We start from the raw sequence: 12,321 nt of genomic DNA on the forward strand, positions 1-12,321 counted from the left end.
CACTTCCTCTCCCCTTAGTGTTGCCCCCCAACCTGTTGACGACCCGTCGGAAAAACAACACTAGGTCGGGTTCAGAAGCTTGAGGGAGATCCTTTCTGCAATTTCCAAAGAGATCGAGCCACCACTACAGATCCTCTTTACAGAAGGAAGAATTCTCAATTCCTCTTTCAAGTCTTCCTTGCTTTGCCAGTTCTCCAACAGAAAGAACTGAAGAGGCCTGAGATGCAGACTCCCAGGAAACAAACTTCTCCAGCGAGGAAATGGTCCCCAGCAGACTCATTCATTCCCTCACCTAGCATGTTTCCTTTTCCAAGAAGGCCGAGACTTTATCGAACATAGAAGTTGCCGTTCTTGCGACGGAGACGCTATAAAAGCCGCTGAATACATCTGAATTCCCAGACACAATGGACAGTGAGGGGATCAGCTGCGACTTTTCCACAGACCAGAAGTCCCAGGGACTTCACGAGTTGCAGAGTCAACTGAAGGTCCTCCAGATACCTTCGCTCGACTGACGCTCGAACCAACCAGTCGTCCAAGTAGAGAGAGATCCTGACGTGCGACAGATGCAACTGCATCGCAACGTTTTTCATGAGAAGTGTAAACACCCTCAGAGCAAAATGTGACGCCAACAGCATCTGGTGTTCCCAGGCGGTCACCCATCCAAGTACTGATCAGACCCCGTTGCTTAACTTCGCTGATCGGACGAGAAGCGGTGCTTTCAACGTGGTATGGCCGTTGTGCAGAGTCCAAAGCAGAGAACCCTGAACTGGTACGTCTAGTCCCCCAAGACAACCTGAGATACTTCATCGAACGTGGATGAATTGGGGCGTGAAGATAAGTATCTTGGAGATCCAAAGATACCATCCAATCCCCGGGAAGAAGGGCTCCTAGTAAAGACTGCGAGGTCTCCATCCTGAACTTTTCCTTCCAGACCAAGTTGTTCGGCCTGTTGACGTCCAAGACGGGTCTCTAGCCTACTGAAAGTTTTGGGACTAGAAACAATCTGTAGTAAAATCCCGGGGAACTGCGAGTCCAAGACCTGTTCCACTGATCTCCGCTCGAGCATCTGTTCGAGCAGGTCAAACAGAATTTTCTGTTTGACAGGATGGCAATTGGGAAACAAAAAACAAAGGAGGAGGAGACAGGAAGGGAATCAAGTAACCTCTCTCTAACAGTAGGAGGGACCAAACGTCTGCCCCTCTCTCTTTCCAGGCTTATGCAAAATGAAGCCTGGTAGCTAATGGAGTCTGGAGATGAAAGGAGTCACTTGCTACCTCTCTTGGAAGTGACATTCCTTCGGGAAAAAACTCTCTCTCGTGGTGCGGGTCTCGTGTTGTTTCCCATGGAAGCTCCTTAGTTTGTAGGCAATTTATTTAGCTTTCGTTCGCTTATTGTTTCATTGAGATCGGTGCATTCGTTATGGAGGAGATGCAGTTAGAATGTCGATAACTTTAGTTTGAGATATACGATATTTTTTGCTTCTGTGTGTAATAATTTGCTTGCTGTTACACAGATTGATGTTTTTATGACATATTTGAAAAGCCAAAAAATATAACAATAGACTTGCAAAGTAATATAACTTCGCAAAATGAAACTAGATGAAGCAAGTGTCAAAACACGGCTCAGGTTGGGCAGCGCGACTAGATGAAGCGAGTGTCAAAACACGGCTCAGGTTGGGCAGCGCAACGTCTTACTTAGTCAAACTCTGAGCTGCTACTGACTGACTGCCACTGACTGCCCTGCGGCATTCCTGGCTTTCGCTGATGCGTACTAGGTCCACAGGGTTGCCATATAACGCATTAGGTATTATTATTTCATAGCTAAAAGGAAATTACTACCGATATACTGACATTATCATTACATTATACGAAAAATGTAATTTTGTCTATGATAGGGTTACTGTTTTGTTTATAACTCCTAACTATGGCGAATTTTTCAATAAAACTTTCTGAGAAGATAGTCAGGATATGTATGATGCCATATATAAAATATCCCAGAAAATTTTGATTTTTCGATTTCGTCAAACGCTCCCCTTAAGACAAAGACAACTGCGAAGGTGGAGAGAGAGGTGCTGAAGGTTGAAAAGTCTCAGGAAACAGATCCTTAAGTAAAATGGCCAGAGTCTGATAATCAGAGGAAGAAGAAGACGAAAGATGTTTCTCTTCATCCAAAGGCTGTGACGAAAGAGGATGTTCTTCCCCAGCTGGCGGGTCTTGAGTGAGTGGTGAAAGTAGTTCGATTCGCGAAAACGTAAACTCCACCCCGAACTCCCGCGATCGATAGTAAAAAAAAATGTGGAACGCTCGTTAGCTAAATCCTTTGGCGCAGGACATCAGATGTTGAAGCGGTATATGTAGTTGTGCGTCAAATGATGTACAACTGGCGGGTAGTTGTGCAACATGATGAACAACTGGAGTCAACACAAGACTTGAAGCTATACGGGCGAAGCGAAAAGCGAGCGTCATGGTGTGACGCCGCGAGAGGCTCCGTAGCAAGTACGAGAAGAGAATCATAGCGTGGCGCGCGCGAAGCGTCATGGCTAGGCGCGCGCCGAGCGTCAAGGTGAGGCGCGTGTGAAGCGTGAGAAGCGCACGAAGAGTAAGACATGTGCTCCTGGCGCGAGTCAAGAGAAAAGTCCAACACCTCAAAACGGGGAAGACGATTAGGAAGCCACTAAACACTCTCTCTAGACGACAGACGAGAAGCTCCAAAACATCTAGCAGACGAGGAAGACGAAGCAGGAGACGAAGGTGAAAGTCTGTACCTCTTAACAGGCAGTTTCGAATCTTGAAAGGTTTATGAGAGCATCCAGTTGTTGTTGCAAACCCAACAAAATCTTACGCGTAGGAGAAGCAACTCTCTCGGGAGAAGGGCTGAACCTGAGAGAAGGAAAGGGGTGAGAGACGTATACTTCCTTCTCACAGGGGAAGAAGCTCTAGCCCTTGCCTTAGCGCGACAGGGGGGTCGAGCAGCGTCATCATCCGAAAACACTTTATTCTCTTCTGCGGAGGAATATCCACGCAACTTTCGGGAAGAGCACAAACGTCTAGAGGAAGAGGGCGTGAAGCGTCCTCTCCTCTAAGCTTCTCTTAAGAGGGCGAGAGTCCAACCGAGAGCTCCAACCCCGAGGCGGGAGGACGTGTCGGAGGACGAAAGCAATCCTTCAGGATGTGTGCCTGTGCACGATCCCTGGCAGCCTGGGTAGCGTCATCAGGACCTGCCGAAGGGACACCAGATCGGTGGGAAGCCCCCGTAACCCTCATGCGGCTTTCGACATGCCCCCTCCCTGGTCCTGGGAGTTCGACAGAGGTCCAGGCCTAGAGGCATTATAGGGCTGATCTGACGCCCCTCCCACAACACTAGGGGCACTAGCACTAACACTTTGCGTTTGAATTGCATTTACTTTAGTTTCAAGAGCACGCATTGACTCCAACACGAGAGCCAGGGTATTACCTCTGCAGCAACAAACTACAGGGTTAGTACTAAAATTTACTACAGGGTTACTAGTAGGAGAAAACCCTGACTGTCCATCTAAGGATGCACTCAAGGAGGAAGATCTCCTCAACCTATCACGCTCAATTTAAGCATATAGGCTTCATATTTCTTCCACTCACCCTCAGATAATCCCTCACATTCATTATACCGATTATCATAGAGCATTGTACACCCTTACATATCATACATAAAGTGTGAGGAACTATCGAAATCTTCGATAGCCTCACCTTACATTCACCCAAGCTACAGACTCGATAGCTAGAGGCAAGACATCTTAATTATAAGAAAAGTCAAAAGCAAAAACAAAAACGGTCCACAAAGAGCGTATGCCAAGTCACAGATCCAGTCGTATACCAAAAAACAACCAAAATACTTAAGTGACAACAAATTTCGAAATCCAAATGGCGGAGGAACTGACAACAGGTGTTGACAGTCCGGCGACAGAGAAAATCTGAATAGAAAATGGGAATGGTTCCTGATACCCGCCTCCCAGCGGCGGGAATGGGTACTAACCACCTGCCCGGCCACTGCGTGTGCCGCGAATTTTGAAATTCTGTCGGACTTCGGAGAATACAGCTATATATATATCTGCCAGGTAAGTATGAACAAACTTTATTTTATCATTAAAATATCATATTTGTTTTTAATTGAATGTCATTTGGGCTTTTGGACCTAGGCACTGGATCCTTTCATGCTGCTTCTATTTCATTCTGACTGTATTGAAGCGGTTTTCTATGCAAGACTGCTTATCGTTAAGCACATATGAGAGTCGTGCTCCCTGAATGGAATCCACCTTCTGGCAGCAGTAATATCCAGGAAGGATTCCAGATCAGGTAAGAATGTTCTGGATTTCATGCAAGAAACCTTTAACTCAGTTTGGTAAGCAGATTATGCCTAGATGAACTACCCACCATCCTATTCGCAATGTGGGATTCATCCTAAATATAAACTTTCATAGTAAAATGCATTATTTGGATACTTACCTACTGTTAAAGTAGACCCTGCCCAACCTCCCCATAACTTAGGGGGCTGTCATGAAGAATTCTGACAAGAACTAAAACATTCAACACACCTCTGGTGGAGAACAGTTGATCTAGACAGTTGGCCAAGTGATCTTTTATTTGAAAGCTGATTTGCCTGCTGGCATGAAGATATATCTATCTTTAATAGTAGGCAAGTATCCAAATAATAAATTTCATGAAAATTGAAATTTTTCCGTGACCTCCTCAATTATCCTCCTATATATGTATAGTATGTAGAAGTACTTCAGTTCCTGTAATGAATATGATTAAAACCATTATTGGTGCAAATAATGTACTATTTATTTGACATGCAGTAAATCAAGTGTAGCATCTATCTTGGTTTAGACTGTGAAATCTTTAGGAGAGTGAGCCTTCTTGCCTTTAATCAAAGCATCCAAATTACATTAACAACTGCAAGAATTCATTTGTGCTATTTAATGTAACATGGCATCTTCATTTTTTGTTACAAGGCTAATATATTTTTATATATTTACTTGGCATGTTACTTGGGTTCTAGTAATGTAAAAATAACAATGGTATGTTAGTTTGCAGATGGTGATGATTGAAGTGAAGCAACTGTTTATATCGTAATTGCAGTCTATGGCTATCATGTTGCTGTTCAGTAAACTGGTTTGAGAAAATTTGTTTGTAGAAGGTTTACTCTTAACTTTAAAATTTTAGGCTGGCTTGCAAGAACTCCGGAATTGTGTTGCCAACCTCCGGAAGGAGAGAACTGAAGTCCTTGAAAGGGTGCGTACTTTAACAGAAGAAGTACATCAGATATCTGTGGAAAAAGACCATTATCAGCTGGCTGTAGAAGAGCTGCAACAGGTATGTTTTGCTTCTTCTTGAATGCAAATGAATTTTATTCTGTATATACAGAACAGTAAAACCCCAAATGTTACTGAGGAAAAATATGCATTAACTGTGCTTGTGTTCATTGGTCTGAGAGGCATTTTAAAGATATACATGTACTGTTAAGTTAAATTTCAAGAGGTCCAGTTTAATTATTATAAAGCTTCTTTGAAATATGTTTTTAACTGTTATTTTGTATAAACATGTAGATAAACAAGAATAGCATTCATTTAGTACAGAATATTATGTGTCAAGAGAGAAATAAGGGACTGGTGCATTTCCTTTATCTCCATGCAAGAAAATTATAGAAATTGTGTGAAAACATTAATTTGTTTCTACACAAACTTGTAGCAAAAAGGAAGAAGACTCATTTATCTTGTTAGCTGATGTCTGTGTAACTGGTTCCTACAAGTTCCTTGGTGCCAAGCTGGATCACTTGTATGGTCTCCATAGACTTGTTATTAGCTCATTTTTCCAAATCTTTTTGCAGTGCATTATGGCACTGATTATAACATTGTTTTTCTTTACTACTGGTGCTTTTTGTGATTAAAGGAATAAGTGCAGCATTTCAGTGCAGCATTTTCATGTTGTTGAGTGAGTTTACCCTTCGAAACTTCCATCCTTCTGATTGGGGATTTCCTCAGCCAGCTAAAGGTAGTATAAATCTGTACATTTTCTTTTTACTCTGTAGCAAATTGATACTGCTTATATTTGCTTCATTTAGTACTGTTTAGTGATGTGTATGTTTCCTTGTGTCCTTTAGCATTCTGTTGAAACTTTGGTATTTACATTGTTTCAATTTGGTATGCTTATTTTCATTTTTATTTTTATTTTTTGGTTTATCAGTTGGGTAATTATGTTGACAATGTAATTCAGTTGTGTTTCATTTTTCCTTACTGGTGTTTCTTGGTTTAGAGAACTGAGTTTTAGTTTTCCTGCTTCTTCACTTGGGTTTTGTGTTTATTAATTTTTGTGTCTTCTTGTAATGATTTTCTATGTATTTTATGTAGTTGGTTTATTTTTTGTATTATTTTAATAACGAGGTGTGAGTCTTATTTAAATGTATAGTATTTTTGCTAGTGATTTGAATACTTGTGCACTACTTATATTACATGTTAGTTATTTTTCCATTCAGTTTACCAAGTGCATATTTTTGTAAATAATTTGTATTATAGAAATCTTGTGACACTTGCATATTGTATAGTTTTATGGCTGGTTTTGATAGGGTTCCTCATCCTCTATGCAGTGTTTGCCAAGGTCAGGTGTGATCTGGTGTAATATGTGATATTTGTTCAAGTCCCTTTACAGTGGTCCTTTTGTCTCAGCAGGAAGAGATATTTTAAGTGCTTTAGTAAAGCATTAGGTTTTCATGGAAACAAGCACAGTATGATTTTTGATAGACAGTTTTTTCATTGCAGACCCACTACTTTTATGCTAAGTGCTCACTTCCTGGCCCTCTGTTCTTTTCCAGCAGGTTTAAACTACACAGTAAGTAATACAGCTTGCCACTAGGAAATCTGAAGGAACCAGATATAATAGCAACGTCTACCTAGTGCAATGGGTTTCTTTTTGCAATGGAGTGCCTGGGGATTTTGTATGTATTTTTTTTAGCTCCTAAATATTGGCTTTGTTCATTCCATCACCTATGACTGCCTTTTTTTTATAACTCAGAATTACCCAAGTATTGTCTCAATGTTTTGACCTCTTAGCATTCAAGAATAGTGAAGAGGAGAGTACTCTTATCCTTTTAGTAATGCTGTGTCATCTTATGTAAAATATAACTTGTAATTCATTTAGGTATGTGGATGTAGAAAGGGAGAAAAATATCTATGTTAAGTTTGGTACCCTAGTCAAGTGGACTTGCTTATCTCTCCTCAAACCTTATTAGGTAAAGGTTTAATTTGGATGGTTTGAAAACTCAAGCCATAAGTAAAATGAATGTATAGATGTTAAGAAGAATTAGAAGGTGGCATTGCAAAGTCTTGTATCCTTTTTTTCAGGAAGTAACAGCTCTCAGAGAGCAGTTATGTAATCAACAGCAGGAGCGCGAAGCTTTATATAATAGACTGAGGGATATGGAAGAGAAGAATGAGGTATGTATAGAGTGTGCTTCTGTGCAATGCTTTAAATGTATCCTTGGGTGGGAATGAGCACAATTTGTGCAATTTGTAAGATTTGAAAATAACCCTTATAACAAACTTAGTAGAAATGGTTGATGCTGCAACACCATAGAAATTAATCATTAATAGGGAGACTAGATAATTTGAAAGCAGAACTTTGATAGAACATTTGTTAATGCTAAGGAAAAGTTGAAACAAATGATACAGGTAAAGAACTGTTAGTTTTATAAAACAATCAAGCTTTGCACATGCTATAATGGAATCCTTGAGGCTTTCACTTAGTTGTGAGGACTATCGTATTTGCTTCTCTTTTTTTAAGTAAGGAATACACATGTGGTAGTCTATGTGTGAAATGTTGATTTAAACAAAAACACTAAAAGAGTTATTTAAATTGTTAGTGTGATAAATGGCTAGAAATTTTTGAATAAAATATTGTTGTGTTTCAAGTTGATGTTATGGAAACCATTTTATGCGTAAGAAGTACAATAAATGCTGTATTTTGTGCATTGTGCTTCAGTGAACAAGTTTTTCTCTATGTTGTACTTTCATAACCAAACTATAAATTTGCACATTAGGAATCTATGAGGCTTCTATTTTATACTGATTACAGTTAATAGCATCTAAGGCACTGCCACACAATTTTTTTGGCATCTTGTGATGCTGTAAAACCGTGAAGGGAGCAGTAGTAATCCATTTAACTAAATAATGTACCTCTTCAGTATGTTTTATCAATTAGAAAATTATGCTTTTACGAATAGAACTTACCTGGCAGTTATATATATATAGCTTAATCCCTGTCGAACCGGCAGATTTATCAAAACTCGCGGCAACCGCCGAATGGTAGGTGTCCGATAGGTGGTTAACAACCCTTACAGGGTGGTAGTTGGAATCATTCCCGTTTTTCAGTTCCTTAGATCATCTCTGCCGGTTGGACTGACAACATCGTTGTTGGTTCTCCGTCGGGTTTTTCGCTCGCTTCCCTAGGTCGCTGTGTTTGGCCTTTTATTGGTGACGTATTTTGACCTTTGGATTGGCAATCGCTTTTCTGGCTTGTTTTGATTTATTCTTTTTGACTGTTCTTGGATAAGATGTCTGATCCTAAGTTTTTTCAAGTGTGTGTGAATGAGGAATGCAAGGTTAGGTTGCCGAAAGCTTGGTGGACCCTCACACTGTTTGTTTAGGGTGCAGGGTTTTGAGTGTGCCTTGGATAAAAGATGTAAAGAATGCGAGGGTTTGGATGAAAAGAAATGGATGGAAATGAAACGCTATATGTGCGTAAATTAGAAATGGATAAGTTAAGGAGGGCTTCTAAATCTAAATCTAGGTCTGTGAGTGATGTTAGCCTAGACATTTCTTTTAACCCTTCTATTCCTAAATCACCCTTAGAAGTAGATCCTTCTCCCGAGGTGGTAACCCCTGCTCCTTCTACAGAAACTGTATCTGCTGTTATGGACCCTCAGTTCGCCAGGATGGCGGCTGAGATGAAAGAATTAAAGGATCAACTTGAAGCCTTGAAGAAAGGTAAGAGTACAAGTGAAGTTTGTGATAGTGTTTGTGCTAGTGCAGTGGAGGTGGCGACTGATCGACCCTGTCATGCCCCTAGATCTAGACCTCTACCAAGCTCCCAGGACCAAGGGAGAAGGTACGTCGACGATCATAAGGGGGTGAGAGGGACGTATCCTCGGTCAGCCGTTGCCTCAAGCAGTCCTGTTGCTTTTTCCCAGGCTGCTTATGACCGCCACAGGAAAGGCATGTCGGAAGGGCTTGCGTCTTCTCCTAGCCCCTCTCCTAGACGTAGATGGCAGTATGAGGATTCGAGACCGACCAAAAGAAGATGGTTGCAGCAAGAGGATCAACCTCGTACTCGCTCTCCCCCTTTCGGTGCGTGGAGTAGCCCTGAATCTTTTGCTTCTGACGACGACCGAACGTCTCTCCAGCAAAAGGTCAAGACCTTTTTACGGAATGTTCTCCTCTCGTTGTATGGGAGGAGGAGAGATCTCTTCTTTCTGCTTCCGGAGAATTCTCGAGAAATCCTTCTCCTTCTCCCAGCTTGACTCGACAACCTTCTCCCTCGAACCTCAAGATGCAGCGGCTGCAGCTAAATCCTTTATGACCGTCATGCAAGGCCAATTGGCTTCTCTTGTTCAGGCCTTTAGTCGTCCTCCCCCAGTCGGTCAGGCGTAAAGACTCAAGTTACCAGTGAAGAGATCTAGAAGGGAGTCTCCTGCTGAGGTTTCTTCTAGAGATAAGAGAGAACTGGATCCCTCTCCCGTTCGAGTCAACAAGTGGCGCAGTTCTAGCCTGGGACATAAGAGTCTTCTCTTTTCTCCCAAGCAAAAACCTCAGGGTTCTTCTCCTGAGGCTCGACTCTTCTCCTCTCCACGCTATAAACGACAGGAATTTTCTTCCTCTCGCCGGGAACATTCTTCCTTTGTTCGGCAAGATAATGACTTTGGTTCTCCAGGAAGGAAAGAACGCAGTGAATTCTCTCGGCGCCAGGACGCATCCTCCTCTCGGCGCCAGGACGCATCCAATTCGGCGCCAGGGCGTATCAACGCCGACGCCAGGACGCGCTTCCAGCTCGATACCAGGACGCATCCAGCTCGACATCAGGGCGCCTCTAGGGCGTTTTGTCAGGACGCAACCAGCTCTCGCCGCCAGGACGCTTTCGGCGATCGTACGTCCTCCCCGGGCGCAATACAGCAAGAAGAGAAAGAGACGGAGTTGGAAGGAATGCATCATTTGGAAGACGTTTTAGAGGACGAAGATAAACCTTCTAATGCGGCTGATGATTATAAGGTTCTTTCTCGCTCTCTTTTGGAGCTGTATGGGGAGGAGTTTAAGCCTGCTGCTCCTCGTTCTCCTCAGTTCCAGTTTAACAGGAAGAAATCGAGGAAGCAGTCAGCCTTTATTAAAATGAAACTTTCCATTTCTGCGAAGAGGGCTCTGACCAGGATTGATAACTGGCTTAAGGAGCGTAGGCAAGCAGTGAAGTCCTCCTTCTCGTTTCCTCCAGCTAGGCTTGCTTCGAAGGCGGGCATGTGGTATGAGACTGGAGAAGCTCTTGGCCTGGGAGTACCTGCCTCCTCCCAGGGGGACTTCTCTGGTATAGTAGACTCTTCTAGAAGACATGCCCTTAACTCAGCTAAGGTGATGTGGTCGATGACGGAACTAGACCATCTCATTAAAGGAATTTTTAGGTCTTTTGAAGTGTTTAGTTTTTTAGACTGGTCTGTTGGAATTCTTTCCAAGAGGACGGAAACCATTCAGGCAACAGGAATTGAAGACCTTTCCAGTATTATTGCCTGTATGGATAAGGCTCTGAGGATGGAGCAAATGAGATGGCTTCTCTTTTTACTGCAGGGATTTTGAAGAAGAGGGCTTTGTTATGCTCCTTCACGTCCAAATCTACTACAGTCGCACAGAAGGCAGAGCTCCTATACCCCCCTCTCGGAGCATTTGTTTCGGAGTCCTTGGTCAGGATATTTCTCAGACTCTGGCACATAAAGCTCATAAGATCTACTTACTCGCTCGGCTAGGAGGTTTCCTCCGGCAATTCCTCCAGCTGCCAAAAAGGAGGAAAAGAAAGTTCAGCAGCCCTTTCGGGGCAGAGTTCCTTCTAGAACTGAATTCAGAGGAAGAAGACAAGAAACAGGGGGTAGAACGAACAGAAGGACGTTTAGAACACGCTCTAGGAATTGAGAAACAAGTCCTCCAGACAGCAGTAGGAGCAAGGCTGTCTCACTTTTGGCAGGCATGGGAAGCAAGAGGGGCGGACACCTGGTCCTCTCAGTCATCAAGGAAGGGTACAAGATTCCCTTTACGGAAAACCGCCACTTTCAACAACGCCACGAGCCCTAGTGGCTCAGTACTCGAACGCATTGAAACAAGGGGCACTCCTGAATCTAGTAGACCAGATGTTGGAGAAAGGAGCGATAGAACCAGTTTTGGAACTAGGATCCCCAGGGTTCTACAATCGTCTGTTTTTAGTGCCCAAGAGTTCGGGTGGATGGAGACCGGTCCTGGATGTCAGCACATTGAACGGATTTGTGGAGAAGACCAAGTTTACCATGGAGACGTCTCAGTCTGTGCTGGCAGCAGTCCGCCCAGGGGACTGGATGGTATCCCTGGACCTGCAGGACGCTTACTTTCATATCCCCATCCACCCGACTTCAAGGAAGTTTTTAAGGTTTGTAATCCAGGACAAATGCTTCCAGTTCAAAGCTCTTTGTTTCGGCCTCAGCACAGCCCCTCAAGTGTTCACCAGAGTAATGTCAAATGTGGCAGGATGGCTTCATCAAGAGGGGATAAGAGTATCCCTGTACCTAGACGACTGGCTGATAAGGTCCCAGTCAAAGAACAGGTGTCTGGAGGACTTACGCAAGACGTTTCTGATAGCTCAGAATCTGGGTCTCATTATCAACAAGGAGAAGTCTCAGACCGAACCGAGTCAGACGATTCTTTATTTGGGGATAGTTCTGGACTCAGCTCGTTTTCGGGCTTCTCCCTCACTAGAAAGGCAAACCAAGTGCCTCGAGAAGGTTCAGTATTTCCTGGGGAGGCAGAAGTGCTCGGCGAGGGAGTGGATGAGTTTGTTGGGCACCCTCTCCTCGCTCGAGAAATTTGTCTCTCTGGGAAGGTTGCATCTCAGACCTCTGCAACACTTCCTTTCAAGAATCTGGGACAGGAAGAATCAGGAGGACTCATTTTCCTTCCACATTCCAGCAGAGATCAAGAAGCATCTGAGTTGGTGGCTGGATCCGTCGATCTTAGGGGAAGGAATCTCCCTCCTCATAGAAAGAACCCAGACCTAGTGTTGTTCTCAGATG

General features: G+C 43.2%; 1 protein-coding gene and 1 pseudogene across 2 annotated transcripts in view; one reads left to right on the forward strand and one right to left on the reverse strand.

Moving 5' to 3' along the window:
- Window positions 1-12,321, forward strand: part of LOC136828409 (uncharacterized) — a 48,026-nt gene that overhangs the window by 18,230 nt on the left and 17,475 nt on the right. For both annotated transcript variants that reach the window (XM_067086439.1, XM_067086440.1), the window contains exons 4-5: window positions 5,199-5,348; window positions 7,373-7,465. In XM_067086439.1, coding sequence (XP_066942540.1) covers window positions 5,199-5,348; window positions 7,373-7,465 — 243 coding nt within the window. The remainder of the gene's footprint in view (window positions 1-5,198; window positions 5,349-7,372; window positions 7,466-12,321) is intronic.
- On the reverse strand, window positions 624-740 carry LOC136828461 (5S ribosomal RNA; annotated as a pseudogene).

The sequence above is a fragment of the Macrobrachium rosenbergii genome, chromosome 42 (assembly GCF_040412425.1).
Source record: "Macrobrachium rosenbergii isolate ZJJX-2024 chromosome 42, ASM4041242v1, whole genome shotgun sequence".
NCBI lineage: Eukaryota > Metazoa > Arthropoda > Malacostraca > Decapoda > Palaemonidae > Macrobrachium > Macrobrachium rosenbergii.